Source organism: Sparus aurata, chromosome 20 (genome assembly GCF_900880675.1).
Source record: "Sparus aurata chromosome 20, fSpaAur1.1, whole genome shotgun sequence".
NCBI classification, from domain to species: Eukaryota; Metazoa; Chordata; class Actinopteri; order Spariformes; family Sparidae; genus Sparus; species Sparus aurata.
Window position 1 is genome coordinate 21,773,835 of NC_044206.1, and position 17,830 is coordinate 21,791,664.

General features: G+C 40.8%; 1 protein-coding gene across 1 annotated transcript; it reads left to right on the forward strand.

Moving 5' to 3' along the window:
• Positions 1–1,455: 1,455 nt before the first annotated feature.
• Positions 1,456–16,168, forward strand: LOC115571385 (inhibitor of nuclear factor kappa-B kinase subunit alpha-like). The gene is made up of 22 exons (XM_030400774.1): positions 1,456–1,592; positions 2,083–2,201; positions 2,469–2,563; positions 3,143–3,260; positions 4,354–4,423; positions 4,528–4,616; positions 4,706–4,795; positions 4,944–5,068; positions 6,680–6,787; positions 6,908–7,043; positions 7,642–7,836; positions 8,310–8,412; positions 8,581–8,704; positions 9,149–9,300; positions 9,443–9,504; positions 9,605–9,714; positions 10,202–10,251; positions 10,360–10,465; positions 10,582–10,729; positions 11,673–11,809; positions 13,212–13,311; positions 14,050–16,168. Exons 2-22 carry the CDS (start codon positions 2,097–2,099, stop codon positions 14,113–14,115), a joined length of 2,289 nt encoding a protein of 762 aa, XP_030256634.1. The 5' UTR covers positions 1,456–1,592; positions 2,083–2,096; the 3' UTR covers positions 14,116–16,168.
• Positions 16,169–17,830: the final 1,662 nt, after the last annotated feature.

Here is a 17,830-nt window from a genome sequence, read left to right on the forward strand (position 1 = left end):
GTCCCAACGTCATTGTGTAGAATGTAAGAACGTATATTTACTCTGGTACTTTAGTTAAGTACGATTGTGAAGGATTGCAGATTAAGATTTTTTACATAACGAGCATTAACAGAGTGTTTTGTTATATATTCTATTTAAATTCAATCTTTATAGGTTTTATTTGGCTCACCAGATGTTACTGGTGAATGGGAAAAATTGAAAATGAGAATATAAATCCTGTTTCATATTGTTTTTATGAGGTAAAATTCCTTTAAATGAGTAGGGTCCCTAATTATGAATTAAATGTTCTAATCAGAGCACAGCAGGCAACATGAGCAGGAGGTAGCAGGACAGAGAAAAAGTGTGGACACCTCTGATGAAGATCAATACCGTGTGCACATGTTGTCTTGCGTATTTCGGCTGGGTTAACCTGTGAAGGAGGCATTAAAGGCAAAAAAATAAATAAATAAAAAATGCTGTTTTGCCTGTTTCTGGCCTGTTTCTGCCAAAAAGATAAAGATAAAGAGAAGGTCATCTTTTAGGACATCGAGGCCAGACTTGAATAAATGATCCACTACTAGTGGAATTTAACTTCAACTGTATGTTGTGGATCCAGACACTGAATGGTGATGAGTCGAGGAAGTCTGAGGTTATTACTAGAAACAGTTTAAGAAGGAAGTTATCTGTTTCCTTGTAGAGTCTTAAAATCTGTACAGCTATAACAAAACTTAAATTACATGCAATGATCTCAGATTCCAGCTAACCCGACAGGGTTTTAAACAGTTTATATAGTTTAAGAAGAGAACTTTCACTGGATAGGAAGTGTATAAAAGATGGTCTGTTCCAATGAGATGTAGTGAAGTGGAAGCATAAAGTTGCACAAAATGAAAAACATTCAAGTCAAGTACAAGCACCTTGAACTTGTAGGCTACTGGATTGACTAACTCTACAAAAATTATATTTGTATAATTATATATGTATATATATGTATAAAATACATATTTGAAGTGTGTTGTGAAGAGTAACCTGATGAACTGCCTCCAGTGATGTCACTCGGTGGCTTAATTGCATTGTGGGTAATTTAGACGCCAGGTTAGGAAAACGAAGAAGAATACGAGGCATAAAGCAGGTGATGTTTCTGGTTCTGCTGTATCGATTTTGATCATTTGTTTCAATAATGTGTCCAAGTTTGATATAAGAGTGCATGTTAGAGCAAAGCTGCCGCCTACATTACCCACAATGCAACTGAGCCGCTAAATTAGGAGTTACCCTTTAAATACATTCGGCTGAAATGTTAATGTAGACTACATTGACTGCTGCTATGTACATAAGTGTCATAAGGTTAAATTATATTCTATACTGTGCTATCTATTGTTTAATTTGGTCGTTTGGCGGCTGGTGAACAGTTTTAGCAGCGGCTGAACGCAGCAGCGGGTGTGGTGTTGTTGAACGCGCCCCGGTTTCGTTATCGAGAAACACAGCCGGGGTTTCTGGTGACGTCACGTAGGAAAGTACACATTCTCACGGTGCTGCATTCTGCATCGAACCGAAAACAACAAGATTGCGCTCAAATCCAGCGACAGCGGCTCATGACACTTTCATAGAAACCCGAAGTAAGTCTCAAAACTGTGTTTACCAGCAGCGCACCGCGGAAACACTCACTGAAACGTCACTGAAGAGGCGTCGAAGCCTTCATTTCTAAACGTCAGAGAGCTAGCGACGGGCTCCGTCTACTTCCTGGAATGTGTAAGCTAGGGCTACTGTTGGTTGGTTAAACTGTTTTTATGTGGCGTCAGCGCGCTGTCCGCTGATGTAGCTGAGATTTGAACAGTTTCCTGTGCAGTTTAGTTTTTGTTATCTTTCGTTCAATATGTCTCTTGACATGTATTGTCAGTTTCACATCGCTACTCGATGTAATCTGACATTAGCTTGGCAGCTGATCCAGGATGTAGTCATGTCCCAGTGCTTGATAGTTTTATTATGCTGGGTAGAAAAACAAACATCGCAATCGGTTAATGCCTTGAAAATAAATCCTACGCGGCTCTACAGCTCTGATTGTGTTCCTTGCTGTCATGTAAACGTGATTTGTACACTTCGGTCCAGATTGTGTCACAACAATGGAGAAACCTCCCTTCAGGCAGAACCAGAACTGCGGAGAATGGGAGCTGAAAGAGAGGCTGGGTATGGGCGGATTTGCCCATGTTTACCTCTACCAACATCATGTGAGTTTAGAAACATACAACACTGACACTGCGGGGATGTGACACTGAAGCTCATATTGATACTAAATAGAGGACACCTTGCTAAATAACCAGTATAATTACTGCACCACTACTTCCTGTCGGGATTAATAAAGAACTGTATTTATCGTGATGTTTTTTGAACAAATCTGAGGAGCAGCTCCTCCAGAACTGCACACAAACTGGCACTTTTTAGTATGCTTGCATGCAGCTGGTACAATAATCGAGTTGCTGTTGTCTGTTTTGAAGGAAACAAATGAAAAACTAGCTGTGAAAATGTGCCGTCTGGAGCTCACACCAAGGAACAAGGACAGATGGAGCAGAGAGATCCAGATCATGAAAAAGTTGGTCCTGTTTTTATACGTTTCCTTCCTTTTCACACGTTTCATTTACACGGCACATTGATCTAAACATCATACAGTGACGCTCTGTCCTGGTATCATGATAAAGACACAAATTCACAGTTGAATAGTCTTAAATTTGAGTTTGTAACGTTGAATCCAATTTCGTTTATTTTAGATAAGATGAGTCAAGCTCTTCTCCACATTTCTGATGTTACTTTATACTTAAACTCTCTGTTCACTCACTCTAGTAGCCATAATTTTATGTAAAACTCCCTCTGCACAGAACCAAATATATATGCTACTTCCCTTAATACTTTCCTAACGATGACGATGATTTGTCCAAAAAGCGGTCTTAAAATAATCTTGGAAAAAGGTCTTCAAAAGCATCAACTCTAAGCGTCTGATACGTGTACACACACCTATTAATTGTAATTAATTTATCACCTAAAGGGAACTACGGACATTCAGTCGGATAAATACGACATCTGAAGTATTTTGCAGGCATTGTAGCAGTGGATGACTGTGCAAAGTCTGTGTGCGCCTCATTAAATAGTAATGATTCCTCCTTCTCTCGCTCAGATTAAATCACATCAATGTTGTGACAGCCCGAGATGTCCCCGAGGAAATGGAGCCCATAGCCTTAAACGATCTTCCACTGCTGGCCATGGAGTACTGCTCCAGGGGAGACCTGAGGAAGGTGAGCAGCTGTGGAGGGAAGAGCAGAATATGTCCACGTTAAACGAGATGAATTTAAAAATGCAACCTTTTTTTTACATCCATTTTAAGAAACAATGTTTTTCACACCAAAAAATTGCCCTTTGTTTGTAATTTTTATGTGAAAACACAGGCCTGAGTGGTTAAACCTACACGCCTTGAAAGTGTTGGAAAATGCTGACATCAGGGTTCATACGGGTGCTTGAAATCCTTGAAAGTGAATTTGAATTTCAATTTTGTGTTTTCAAGGTCTGAAAAGTGCTTGGATTTTAGTTTAAGTGCTTGACAATATAACTATGTCTTTCACAAAATTTGGATCAGACTGGATAATTAATTTCTGTTTTTGCTATTATGAAATATAATTTTAGATGTTTAGCATAATACAATGTAGATAATTGTGATAAAAAGCGAAGAAAAAAATCAGAAGTATATATATTCCTTTAGATGCGTATTTTACCCCAGCAATAAGGTGCTGGAAAATCTTAAAAATGACCCTTAAAAGTGCTTGAAAGGTGCTTAAATTTGACCTTGAAAAATGTGTACGAACCCTGTCACATACTCCCTAAGAAAGGGTTGATTTTCAAAATAATCTGACGTTTCATCGACACATTCATTCATGTAAACATAAAATCTTATATTTAAAATGAACCAATCCTGCTGCCTTATTTGATCGTTGACTCCTGGCGTTGAACTGAATAATCACGTGCAAAACATACAAGAGAAGCAAATCTATGAACAGCTGGAAAAATAAACAAAGTGAAGTGTTGTGCTTAAGTTTTACTCTTCAAAAGCTGAATGAGCCTTAAATCAGGACTTTCACAGTCGGCACTTCACATCAGATTTCCACATTCAGTCGTGTGTCGTGGTTATACAATCACTCTAGCTGGGCTGCATTGTTGGCTGAGAAGCAGACTTTTGTGTTTTTTTATTAGCCAAAAGAAAGAAGAAGAGATGTACCTGATTTGATTTCAGTTTTTCATCTTGTATACGGCCGATTTCCAATTCCAATAAAGGCAGTGCATCAAATCAAGTTAGGTTTCCATTCTGTGACAGAATTACATTTGTGTGGCTTCCAGATGCTGAGCAAACCTGAAAACTGCTGCGGTTTGAAAGAGAGTGAAGTGCTCTCATTACTCAACGATGTTGGTACGTCCAGTGTTTGATTCTCTTTTTCTCTGTGAACCCTCTTCATTCAGACGCGTCTTCTAGATGCTTATCATTCAGTTTAACCACTGTGTTTTCTGCTCCAGGATCTGGTATCCAGTATCTGCACGAGAACAAGATCATACACAGAGATCTCAAACCTGAGAACATCGTGCTGCAAGATATCAACGGAAAGGTGACCCGACATGCTGTGGTTTTGAGCCTGTTTCTGTTTGACTGTGAATTCCAAGAAAACTGTCTAACATGTGTTGACTTCTTCTGCAGCTCGTTCACAAGATCATTGACTTGGGTTATGCTAAAGACCTGGACCAGGGCAGTCTGTGTACCTCCTTCGTTGGCACGCTTCAGTACCTGGTGAGAGAACAGGGAATGACTTCTTCATCTTATCTCAGGCGTCTAGTTATGTGTTACCCTTTAATCTTCCTCTTGAATTGACAGAAAATGAAAATGACGACATAGTTTTCAGTGTATCCCGTTGACATGCAACACCTTTCTCTGGCAGGCGCCTGAGCTGTTTGAGAACAAGCCATACACCGTCACTGTGGACTACTGGAGCTTTGGCACGATGGTGTTTGAATGCAGTTGTGGTTTCCGTCCATTTCTGCACAACCTCCAACCTGTGCAGTGGTAAGTTGACCTGATATTCAAAACATTTTGGCACGTTAATCTTGTGCAGGAGTGATTTACTTCCACAGACAGTCATTGCTCGTTTGATAAAAGCATATTTGAGACTTTAAATCGCTCATAAATCAAAGAAAAGTTGACAGTCTAAAGATCTCATTTAGAGTGACATGAGGCAAAGATACTGACTGAGGTGAAAGGAACAGGTGCATGCAGGCGCTCTGAACAAGTTGTACTTCATTTTGCTGATTTGGCCGCCAGTGCAGTCTGCAGCAGAGGGTGTGACACATCTCAGGTATTTAAGGTGCTTTAAAAGCCTTACAGCCTATCACATTAAAGCTTCATCTCCTTCTCATAACTCAATAACTCAAGACTGAACACACAGACAAAATTCACAGATTTTTAGATCAGTGAGGCTTAACATATGATTTCTGATGTGCATCACATCCATAAATCTGCTTTAGAAATCCTAGAAGACGCCCCTTTTAACTCCAGAACTTTCCTGAGAATAGTCACATTTTCTTTATAATCAAAGTGATCCAGTCATAGTTGTCTGTACGTCCATGGGTGCAATGTAAACACTAACTGCTGACGGCTAATGCGGCATGACTTTTGTGAACAAATCCTGCCCATAAAAATGTTTTTCACTGTCACACAAACCTTATCCTCCTTTATTATATGCAAATTCCTTGAACTGTAGATGTGTCTGATGTCTCAAACATTAGAGCGAGTCAGTTTTGGTGTCGTGTCTTAAGTGTGTATTTCACTTATGACAGGTGGGTCCATTATGCAGCAATATCTGTTCGTGTTGCCGCTATAATTAGAATATTTTCACGGCTTTACCTTGCTGTGAGACGGCGCTTTCAGACAGGAAGCTGAGGCTGTTAATCCATCTATGCTCTCTTCAAAGCCAGACTCCTTTGACGAAAACAGTAATTTTACCTTGCAGAACAAAAGAGTTGCTGGTCTGCTGCTTCTTCAGCCGGTTAGTTAGTTTGTGTTATTGCGTGACTTTTATAGGGTTCCATGAAAGCAACACAAAGAGTGTATTTGTCTCTAACACGCGTAGGATTTCTTCCATAAAGTCAAATAACTGCTTAAAAAATGTCACCAAGTTCATCAGAACTTAAGAAACCTTTCTTCAATGACATGAGATTCACTGAGTTTACTTTGCTTTTGTTAAAATATTTGCTCACATTGCTTAAATATGTCGACTGTAATAGTTGACTGAAGAACTGGCCTGCTTTTAAGTTGCATTAATTGTAACAGTTTTGAAACTGAATTTGGCTGGCGGGTTCTCAGATGTGGGTAAAATGGAAAGAAAGGCAGCACAGCTAAGAAAGCTGAAGTGAGCGACAAAATAAAGACGACCAGCAGGTGGAGCCAAATCAAAAGTGCCGGAACAGAGAATGAAAGCAGGTTTGGATAACTAGAGATTGGAGCTGTGTTTACACAGGCTTTTATTGTTGATGCAGGAATTCTTATCTACAACTTCCACCATTAACATGTCAAGTGGGAAGTATAAGGATTAATTAAAGGTTTATTTTTCCATCAGACTACTCTCTGCTTTTGTGACCTGTATAGAAAATCTTGTAACTCTGGTCTTCTCGTCCACAGGGCCAGCAAAGTGAGGAATAAAGGTCCTAAAGACATCATGGCTGTGGAGGACGTGAACGGAGAAGTCAAGTTCTCCACACACCTCCCGTACCCCAACAACCTCAGCAGGTTCGGACAAAAACACGTCACCACAATCACTTTTCACACAGGGTGGTGCATTTATTTCTCCTTCAATGGGAGAAAAGTCTGAGCGGTTAAAAAAAAAGTGTTTTAATCTGCTTTTTTTAGGACGCTGTTGGAGCCAATGGAGGCTCTGCTCCAGCTGATGCTGAAGTGGGATCCTGTCCAGAGAGGAGGCCAAGTCAACTGCGACGACAAGAAGCCTCTGTGCTTCGAAATGCTGGAGCAGATCCTGAGTATGAGGGTGAGTTTACTGGCAGACCTCCTTTTTCTTCAGGTTTTATCTTAAGTCGCAGCCTTTCGTCAGAGCTTTTGAGCCAGTTTTATTTGTGTCAGCCCGCATTTACATATTTCTCTTTAAGCTGATGGGCTTTATTTTTATAAATAACAAGAATCATTTATATCTCAACAACGCCTTGAGGGCATTTCTTCAAATTTGGAACAAAAGTCTACTTGAACACAAAGATGAACTCATGAGATTCGAGTGCTCCAAGGTCACCGTGACCTCACAAAACATTTTTAGCCATTACTCAACAATTTATATAAGTGTGACATCAGTTCTCACACAGATGTCTGTGGGAAGTTAAGACATTTTATATCTGAAAGCTCAAAGTCGTCACCGCTAAACACCGCTAATATTCTGCAGAGACTGTTTTGGACATTATTCAGCGCCACAGCTCAGGAACAGAAACTTGACTGGTGTGTTTGAGGCTTATAACCACCATGTGGTGATTCTTTTTATACCAGCGCCCAGACGATACAAGTTTCTGTTCTGGGACCAAAACAACATTTCTCTTTGTTTGTGCTTTTTGTGCTAACAGCTTTTTCTCTCGTCTCTCCAGGTCGTCCACATCCTGAACATGACCACAGCTCAGGTCCACTCGTTCCAGTTGACGCCGGACGAAAGTCTCCACAGTCTGCAGAAACGCATCGAGGCCGAGACCAGGATCGAGGTGGTGAACCAGGAGCTGCTGCAGGAGACCGGAGTGTCACTGGATCCCAGGAAGCCGGCTGCACAGTGCGTCCTGGACGGAGTGGTAAGTCTCAGCAGCTTAGATTTCACAAACGAACCATTTTTAGCTGCTCTAACTTCCTCCTTAACACATGTGTCACGTTTTCTTTCACCTGGTAAATCTCAAAACCATAAATACTTTGATGAAAGAGTTCAAACCTTCATCAGTGTCGGGGTTGTAGGGTTTAAGATGTCTGCTGTGTATTGTCCCCAGTTGGAGTCCAGCTGCAAACCTTGTTTGTACTTTGTCATCCTTCCGGTCTCTACAGTTTCCTGCTGCCAATAAACAGAAGAATAACACTTTGATGTCCGTATCTTCCCAAAGACAGGTTTAGGCGAGCAAAGGAGTTAATCTAAACCGTCTCTGCAGTGTATGATTCACGCTCTCACTGTATGTGTGCTGAGGGACTTTGAATCGCCCCGTAGTAATTCTCTCTGGAGCAGCAGGAACTGTATTTTCAGCCTGTGTAACTGATGATTTTCTTCCCTCCTGTGTAGAGAGGCTGGGACAGCTACATCGTCTACCTGTTCGACAGGAGCATCACCACCTACTCCGGTCCCTTCAGCGCCAGACAACTGCCAGATAAAGTCAACACTATCGGTGAGTTTATTTTACGCTACACCTGCTGATTATCAGACAGATCTTTATCACGCTTCCTCCTCTGCCAGTTAGGTTGTCAGGTGAAAATACTTCTTTATAATAGATGGTATGTTTGGAAGTGTTCTCCGCTCTGTTTTAGCGGCGACGACTCTTGTTTTAACTCTACAGTGCAGGAAGCCAAGACACAGCTGCCCCTGGTTTTGTTGAAGAAGGTTTGGGGTGAAGCAGTGAGCTACATCTGCGGCCTGAAGGAGGACTACAGCAGGCTTTTCCAAGGACAGAGGGCGGCTATGTGAGTTACTTGACAGACTTAAATCCTTTACATCACCGCTTTTGCAGATTCGCGGGAAGTCTTGAGGGCTTTCCAAACCCACAATTCATCCGGTCTACAAGTGCCTTCAAGCGGTCTTTCAAAGAATCCGCTTCGAGTGCAGGTTTCTCCGAACTTCACTGATTTAATTCTCCACAATTAATTTCAACACAGCCACAATGTTGTGTTTTTCCAATTGCAAACTGTGCTGATTATGAGGGTAGCAAACAATGACTTTATTACAGAGACATAACCCACACTCAGTCAATTTACATGGGATGAGTGGGAACATGTTTTTTATCTGTAGGGCTTAAAAATATAAAAAAAAACTGTGCATGTTTTTCAAAAGAGGGTTGTGTAGGTGATTCAAAAGTCAAAGTCAACTAACACTTGATTGTCTCCGTCCTCCTCCTCCTCCTCCTTCAGGTTGAGTCTCCTACGCTACAACACCAACCTGACCCGGTGTAAGAACAGCATGTTTGGCTTCTCTCAGCAGCTGAAGGCCAAACTGGACTTCTTCAAGAGCAGCATCCAGTACGACCTGGAAAAATACAGCGATCAGATGCACTACGGCATATGTGAGTTTTGACTGGCAGCTGTTTGTTTCCACACTTGACCCTCTGAAGGAGAACATGTTCACGTGGGAACATTTCACATGTGTGTATATATATCTCACTGAGCACAATGTTTAATTTGATGAGCTGTCTGTTTTGTCCAAAGCCTCTGAGAAGATGCTGAAAGCCTGGCAGGAGAACGAGGAAAGAGCTGCTGCCTTTGCACAGGTAAGGCGTGATTTATAAAACGACTAAAACATTAAAAATGGCTCATATTGTTTCTCAGATTTGATCCTTATGGTTGCACGTTTCCCGTTTCGTCCTGCAGGTGGCAGAGGTGAGCCATCTGGACGATGAGATCATGGCTCTGCACTCCGAGATAGTTGAACTTCAGAGGAGTCCGTACGCTCGACGCCAAGGAGACAAGATGGAGCAGCTGTGAGTGACAGGACGCTTTAAAATCTGATGCGCAAAACTGTCAAAGCGACCGCATTTAGCTGCGAGAGTTATGAATCTGAAGCAGCGTTACAGCAACTCATCATGAAGAGTCATTCTGTGTCCTCATACTTTGTCTTTGGTAAATTCTGGGATTTTTTTTGGGATGTCATCCACTGGAGTGAGGTGTCTTTGTCATCATCAGCTGTCCAGTCACCACTGCTAGATTAGATTTGGTGTTTAATAACAAATAAACAGACCTTCCTCTGTGCTGCTTTACAAAGCGGTGACTGGTGTCACTTCCCTGAGACAAACAAGACAAGAGAGGACGGTTGTCTGACCGCATTCTAAACATCGGACAATAATCTTCTTTTTAAAGACAACGAAGATAAACGGCTGTTAGTTCTCATTTGCTAATCGTTTTACTGACATGTATTATGTTGGCGGGAGGTTAGAACTCTTAAAATGTGACTTATTGATTTCATTGCAGTGAAGAAAAGGCGATTGAGCTCTACAAGCAACTGAAGATGAAATGTAAAAGTAAGAAACGTTCAAGATATTCAGTCATGACATCACTTTAACAAATGTATTTGATTTTTTGGAGGAAAATTGTGAAGTGTGTGATCAGCAGTTTATCTTCTCTTTCAGCACCTGAACCAGATGTGAGCAGCGACAGCTCAGAGATGGTGAAGGCCATCATTCAGACAGTCCAGAACCAAGACAAGGTCCTCAAAGACCTGTACACACACCTCAGGTAAGAGTCCAACACCCTCGGAGAAATTCGTTTCAGTCTTTCTCTACTCATCTGATACTTTAAAGAACCACAGTGCTGTATGTTCACGTCTGCCCCGTGTTGGCTCTTCCCAACAGTAAGATCCTGATCAGCAAACAGAAGATCATTGACTTGTTTCCACGAATTGAGAAAACCCTGGAGAGTATAAAGGACGCCGACAACACTGTGATGCAGATGCAGATAAAGAGACAGAGAGAGTTCTGGCATTTACTGAAGATCGCCTGTGTGAGTGACCCAGCTGTGTTTATTTATAACGACTGTATGAAAAGAATTAATACATTTTTGGTATTTTAGTGTAGTTCAGTTTAACTCAGAGCAATCTGCTAGAATTGTATAAAACCATGGTGCATTGCCCTCTGATTTCATTAAATGTTTCTTTTAATTCTTGTTAATTTGCCAATATTTTTATTTTTTTTTTTTTTAAACAAATAATCAATTATTCATTTAGTCTATAAAATGTCAAGAAATTGGGGAAAGTGCTCATTCTAACTTTTTTAGAAGTCTTCAATTTGATTCTTTTGTCCAAACCGCAGAGATGAGAAAGAAAAGCAGCAGATCTTCACATTAATGAAGCTGGAAGCTGCAAATGTTTAACATTTACACTCGACAGAAGACTGAAACGATTAATCGATCATCAAAGTAGTTAGCAGCTAAATGTTCTTACGACTGAGGAAGCGATTAACCGTTCCACCTCTGGTAATGATCGTTTTCATTATCGGCTTCTGTGTGGATTATTTCATGATGAGCTCATTAAGCGTTTGGTTGACAGAAGAACGATATTTTAATTGAAGGTGACGTCTCTTCACTTTGTTTTTGTCTGACTAGCCGTTTAAAATCCAAGAATTGTGTGTGTGGAGAGGATGAAGGTCAAAATCTAGCAGCTAGAACGTGACGATATTTGTCATGTTGGCTTGAAAACTGACAGAAAATCAGTTGGACACGACTTTGATGAATTATCAGTCAGTCAGCCGATTACTTCAGCTCCACGCTGTCCATCGCGTGTCTCTGTAGCGAATTATTCAGCACTGCGGGTCAGTCTTCCCCTCGCCAAGTCGTACTTTATGTCCTCTGTTACCTCTTCAGACATAGACATCCTTTTGTAAGAGGGAGACAATATGTGTATTATTGCTGCTGTGTACCAATATGATGACCTCCGTCTTGCCTTCAGGCCCAGAACTCGTCGAGGAGCTCGATAGCGGCGAGTCCCGAGTCCGCCAACCTGCTGCAGGTTTCTCAGTGGTCACAGTCGGCACAACCTGTCAGCTCGCCACATCCTCTAACATCCCTGCCAGGGCCAAACGACAGGTAACTCATCAGTCATGTGACTAACGATTGCTCTGTTAATGCCTTTTTATTGAAGTATTCACCCGTTTGACCTTTTTCATGTGGAACTGTTTGACATCACATCCCCTCAAATTGATCTAATCTCAGTGTAAACTGTGGGAAAACAAGAACTGACTGTATGAATGTTCAGCCACTCGATGCCAACATTTAGTGGAGGCACCTTCAGGCAGTGGTAACAGGGATCGGTCTGTATCAGGCAGATTTGTGCATCCAGTTACTGCAGGGCTTTCTCAAGCCCAAAGTTTTTTCTTTCTAAATGTGCATAAGCTCGTGTTTTGGCCACTTGAGGAAGAACAATGAGTTAAACGAAGCCTGTTTTGCTCCGGGATCCGCATCTGTGTAATTTTCCTTGATAGACGTGGCCTGAAGAAATCATGCTACTTACGAAAAAGCTGTTATCGACCCACAGGACAGGAGGAATTTATTTGCCTGGCGACTGTGTGTAACGTTCAGGGTTTGCTGGAAATCCTTATCGCTTGAATTTTAGAGTCTTTGATTTTGGATTAAGTGCTTGAAACTTCTCAATATTTGTTAAACAGGATTGCAGGTCTACTAGCAGACACGTGACACATTTTCAAACATGAAACTTTTGTGTTTTTCTTAAAATGTCTCTTCTATGCGCGCAGGTGGTCAAGTGGTTAGAGCGCTTGCCATATACGCAGCCGACCCCGTGTCGATTCCGGCCGGAGGTCCTTTGCTGCATGTCACATCCCCCTCTCTCTCCCATATTTCCTATCTGTCTACTGCTTAATAAAGGTGTCTATGCTGAAAAAATCTTTAAGAAAAAAGAAAAAAAAAAAATGTCTCTTCTATTGAATTACATCATGAAATATAATTTAACATAAAAATATGCTTGAAAATTGTTTTGATTTGCATTGTAAAAGGTGTAGAAACCTTTCACTTTGATTAGCATCCAGCTGTAAGCGCGCTAACACCGCACACAGACTGCTACAAAGCCGATACGTTCGCACCCTGCTGGGCAGTGAGGCCGAGGTGGATAAGGATCACGCTCCTTCTCTAACGCGTGATCGTGAAGTTTTGGGTTTGAATGCGCTTCTTGTGCTGATATTCACCGTAGAAGTGAAGCTAACGAGAAGCTAGTGTGTGTTAAGTAGTAACCATAAATAAAGGTATGAGTCTGAAAAAAGAGCTTTAAAATCTCCTTTCTGAAAAGTAAAATAGTCACAAGATGGAATTACCTCATGTATCATACATGTCACCACTAGGTTTTATAAGCCAAACAAAAAAGAACTTATTTGATGTTTTATATTTAGATGAGGGCAGTTTGTGAGTGTGAGTGTACTTTACATCTGCCGGAGGTTTCATGTGACTAAACAGTCGTTTTTATGTGTTTTCCTCTCAGTGATGCTGCACCGCGGCTGCTGCAGGAGAACCAGCGGTACCTCAGTCAGCTGACCAGCCTGATGCAGGAGGCTGCAGACGAACAAACCAAAAGTATAGTGGTGAGTTCACCTGTTTTTAAATTGTCGGGGCTCCTTTTGATGCCAGGTCGGTCGTCATAGCAAAGTACAAACAGGTCTAGCTGAGTGATTTCTGGTTGTTGTAGGTTTTCTAACTTTTCTACAAAACTGAATACCACATTCCTTTTTTCTGTTTTCTGTCAAGCAACACTTTCAGAGATAGCTTCATGTAAAGACCATCTTCCCTGCTGAGAAATAGTTGTTGACCACAAGTAGAGATACGAGCCACAGTATTTAGGAATGAGTCCCCCATTGTGACTCGACTGTGCACAAATATGAAGGCAGGTGACTCCACATACTGATGGTTTCACAGTTTCACTCATTGACAGTTTGTGACCATAAGAAATATTGAAATGATCGAACGAAGGCAGTGAAGAAGACTGCAAGAAAGTGAACATGCATTAAAACAATGCATCTGCACAAATGAACACTAATCTCACAATACAGTGGAACAATTAATCAAAATATCAAAATTGCTACAGCTGCAATTTTTTGATAAAGCTGTACAACGTACCATGAAATGAGCGTTGTGGTGCTGCAGAGTAGCACAATGTACGCAAACATACTTGTATGGTACAGATCCAGTTATCAGCATTTTGATAAATTTATTTGTGGTAATGAAATGCAGAAAAAAAACATTCCCAGAGAGGAAAGTGCATCGAAGAGTTGTTTTTTAAAGGATGTTTAGTTCTCTTAACACCGTGGTTTCTCTCCTTCAAGGACCAAGACTGGAGCTGGACGAAGTACGAAACTTTAACCACAAAATTAAAAAAGAGAAACGCGTGAGCGCCGTCGCGTCCTCCATCCCGGCCTGTTCTCTCCGAGTAACACTAAAGACTGAGAGCTGTTCACGCAGCAGAGCGACGTCACACGTTGTACAGTTGTACATGGACCCGGGAAATTCTCTCCTGGGGGGGGGAAAAAAAAGAAAAAAAAGACGGAGTTAACACATGCTCAGTGGTGTCTGTCCACTCCCATCGTCTCACATGGTGGAAAGGTTTGGTCGGTGATTATTCATGTTTTTATATGAGAAAACAACAAAGCTGTGTCACTCATAATCCATAAAAACTCATTTCTACTGTTATCGCCGAACTGTAGCACCAGATTTTTTGGGGGGGGGTTCGAGGTGGATTTGTCACGCAGGAGAGTGTCGGACAGAAAGATGGGAACTAGTTCAGACTTGTGACATACAAGGGAAACACAGGAAGTGGTCGGGGGTGGGGGCGCGGAGGGTCGCGGAGGAAATTACAATCAAGCAAACAGCACTTTGATACTCCCATGTATCCTCTCTCTCTCTCTCTCTGTGAAGAGTCGTGTCGTTCCAGGCTGCCAAAACTGTCGCAGAATTTACACAAACTTCTTCTCACTCATAATCGATTTGATATATTTTACTATACACAGTCTGGGGTTTAGATTCTATGTAAATGTTACCATGATTTTTTTTCTTTTTTTTTTTTTCTTTTTAAGAATAAAGTGTTATGTATCATAGGCAGAAGTCTTTGGTCATGATATGTGAAAGACGTGGCTGGCCATTGTGTTTATACGATGTCTATACTGTACATCTGTCTTTTTATTTGTCTCCAAGATTTGACTGTTGTTTTGTTTATGTGCACATAATGTTTCACTGGACGGGTTCTGCTGCGTTCGTGCCATACAGAGATGAAGCGAAGAGTCGATATTCAAGCTCGGAGCCAAACTTGGTGCAGATTTAAACTAATTTACAGAAAAATCGGCTTGAGTGAATGTGAGATGAGAGTTGTGTGGAGCCACTTCTTCAGTCAGGTGATGAAGTGTTGCAGAAGAAAGGTGACGTAATCAAAAGAGCTGAAATTAAAAGTCAAATGAATGAAAAACCATTTATGTTACTGCTCAGTTGCATTCATTAAAGTGAGGAAGTGTACACCGAATAATCAGGAAAAACATATTTCCCACTGGGAAAATTCTCGTGAGCAACAACTCAAGTTGACGTCATCTGACGCAGAAATGTGGCGGATCAAAGTAAACTTTGGGTTGGCGGTTACAGACATATTTGATCCGTTTCCTTTACTCTTAAAAGCTCTGAGCGATAAAATGCAAAACATCATCTGTGTCGCTCCCAAACTCCAACTCGAACACACCAAAGCCGGAAATCAGCTTCGACTGTTTAAAAGTTGCCTGCAGTGTCTTTTTTTCATTGTCAGTTAAGTTCTGATGATTATTTTCTTCATTATTTGGTTCATTATTTTACAGAATTTCAGAAAAAAGAGAATAAAAACCTATAAAATGTTCCTGAACGTGACACATTCAGGTAACTCTGATAAAACAAAGAAAAGCAGTAACCAGAGAATAGTTTTCTTCTTTTTGCTTAAGAAGTTAATAACACGGCTGCAGAACTAGTGGTCTCAGCTCTGGGACTCTTGTCTCTTCATCCGTCCTGTATGACATGAACGTGGCGTGTAAACATGGAGGGGTGGCACCGCCTGGTTTCCATTGAACATCGCAGCACGGTCTCCAGCCGTCGATCCTCGGTGAGACGGCGGTTGATCTGAGCGCGGAGACGCAGCGGACAGTAACCGGTTGAATGTACTGCAGTCAGGTGGAAACTGAACTGTCACACGGTTTCTTTGGGCCAGAGAGAAATTAATCTTCTGAGTTGTATTTATGAAGTTAAAGTGCAATGGAAAAGATTTTCTTCTGTTTTTTTTGTTTTTTTTTAATTTAAATAATTTTCCATTTAAGTATTTGTTTCCATCTGCTGGTTGAAACTTTGTCTCTGAATGTTTGATTTTTTTTGGAAACGTCATTGTATAAAGATCAAATGTTTTGCCTGGTAATGAAATAAAAATGACTTTGGCATGATTCTGACATGGACGCTTCTGCTTTCAATTCCCAGTTTATGCCTAAAACCACCAGTGGACTTTTTATTTTACAGACTTTTGGGGTAGTTTTCTGTCCCAGTTCCCTCTTTGTCAGCAATCAAGACAAAAGAAATAGTTTGCTGAGAAGGAGAGATGTATTATGGGAGTCATCTTCCTGGTAAAACAAACACTGTTGCTGATGAAAATCTACCTGAAGTGACTCAGGGAGAGATTTTCACAGATGAGGTAAAGTTTTATTTAAGTTTAGTCACACATGCGTCGACTTCCTTCCCTCCCTTCCCTCTGACGTGTGCTCTGATGTTTCATCGGACGCTATAGCGACAGGTGACCGCATGAAACAACAGTCGCAGTGACTAAATACGCGGATTCTACTAGATTTTAACACATTTTAAACCTGTGTCTCATCCTGTCCTTTACACTAAACACCCTCATATCAAAGATCATTAAAAGTCGATATGATTTAGCTTTTAGACTCTCAAACCCACAGGGAGCAGCGCGTGGGGTCACGGTCTGCTCGTAAATCTTTATAAGGTCATTTTCTCATGATACATTTTCTCGCTTTCCCAAGAAATCAGCTGTTTGTTTTATCAGTTCAGTGAGATAAATGAGCCAGGACTGTCACAACATCAGATTCTCACCACATGATCACAGAGGCCAAACAAATTCCCTGAAATGAACTCCGTCTAGACGTTTCAAAAAGAAAAATCGCAGGGAAGCAATCGAATCCGTCTTTAGCCTTCTTTACTGTGTGTTTGTGTCTTTTTTTGTCAAAATACAAGCGTAGAAGAACAATTACCATCTTTATGCTCGAGGCTAAACTTGGATTATTCAGACGATATTATTATATGCAGGGTTCGTACGGGTGCTTGAAATCCTTGAAAGTGCTTGAATTTCAATGTTGTGTTTTCAAGGTCTGAAAAGTGCTTGGATTTTAGTTTAAGTGCTTGAAAGTGCTTGACATTATAACTCTGTGTCTTTCACAAAATTGGGATCAGACTGGATAATTAATTTCTGAAGTTTTTGCTATTATAAAATATAATTTGAGATGTTTACAGCATGATAGAATGTACATAACTGTGATAAAAAGTGAAGAAAAAAAATCACAAGTATATATATTCCCTTAGATACGTATTTCACCCCAGCAATAAGGTGCTGGAAAATCTTAAAAATGACCCTTAAAAGTGCTTGAATTTGACCTTGAAAAAAGTGTACGAACCCTGTATATTATGTGTACTATAAACACAAAATCAGTATTAGATGTTTTAATAGCACAGTTATCATGAATATGGTGATATTGTGACGCCACTTGTATCAGTGTCACCACGTTAAAACCAAGCTTTGTACCTAAAACAAAATAAAAACAGCAAAAAAATGTAGTAAGTGAAGACGCTCTCGGCCTAAACTAAGGCAAGGATCATGTGATTCAGTCAAATTTAATGCTTTTCTACATCGACTCCAGCAGTCACTAATCTATCTGTACATCTGATAGGTCAAAAAGTCATGTTTCCGTTTCAAAAAGATTGAGATAACACTTAAAAAAAAAGTGTGAAACTGAATCATTTTCAGATAAAATCCTGACTTCCTGTTCCTCATCAGCGTTTCAGTCTTCACAACAGGACGTGAGTTGATGTCATAGCTGCGAT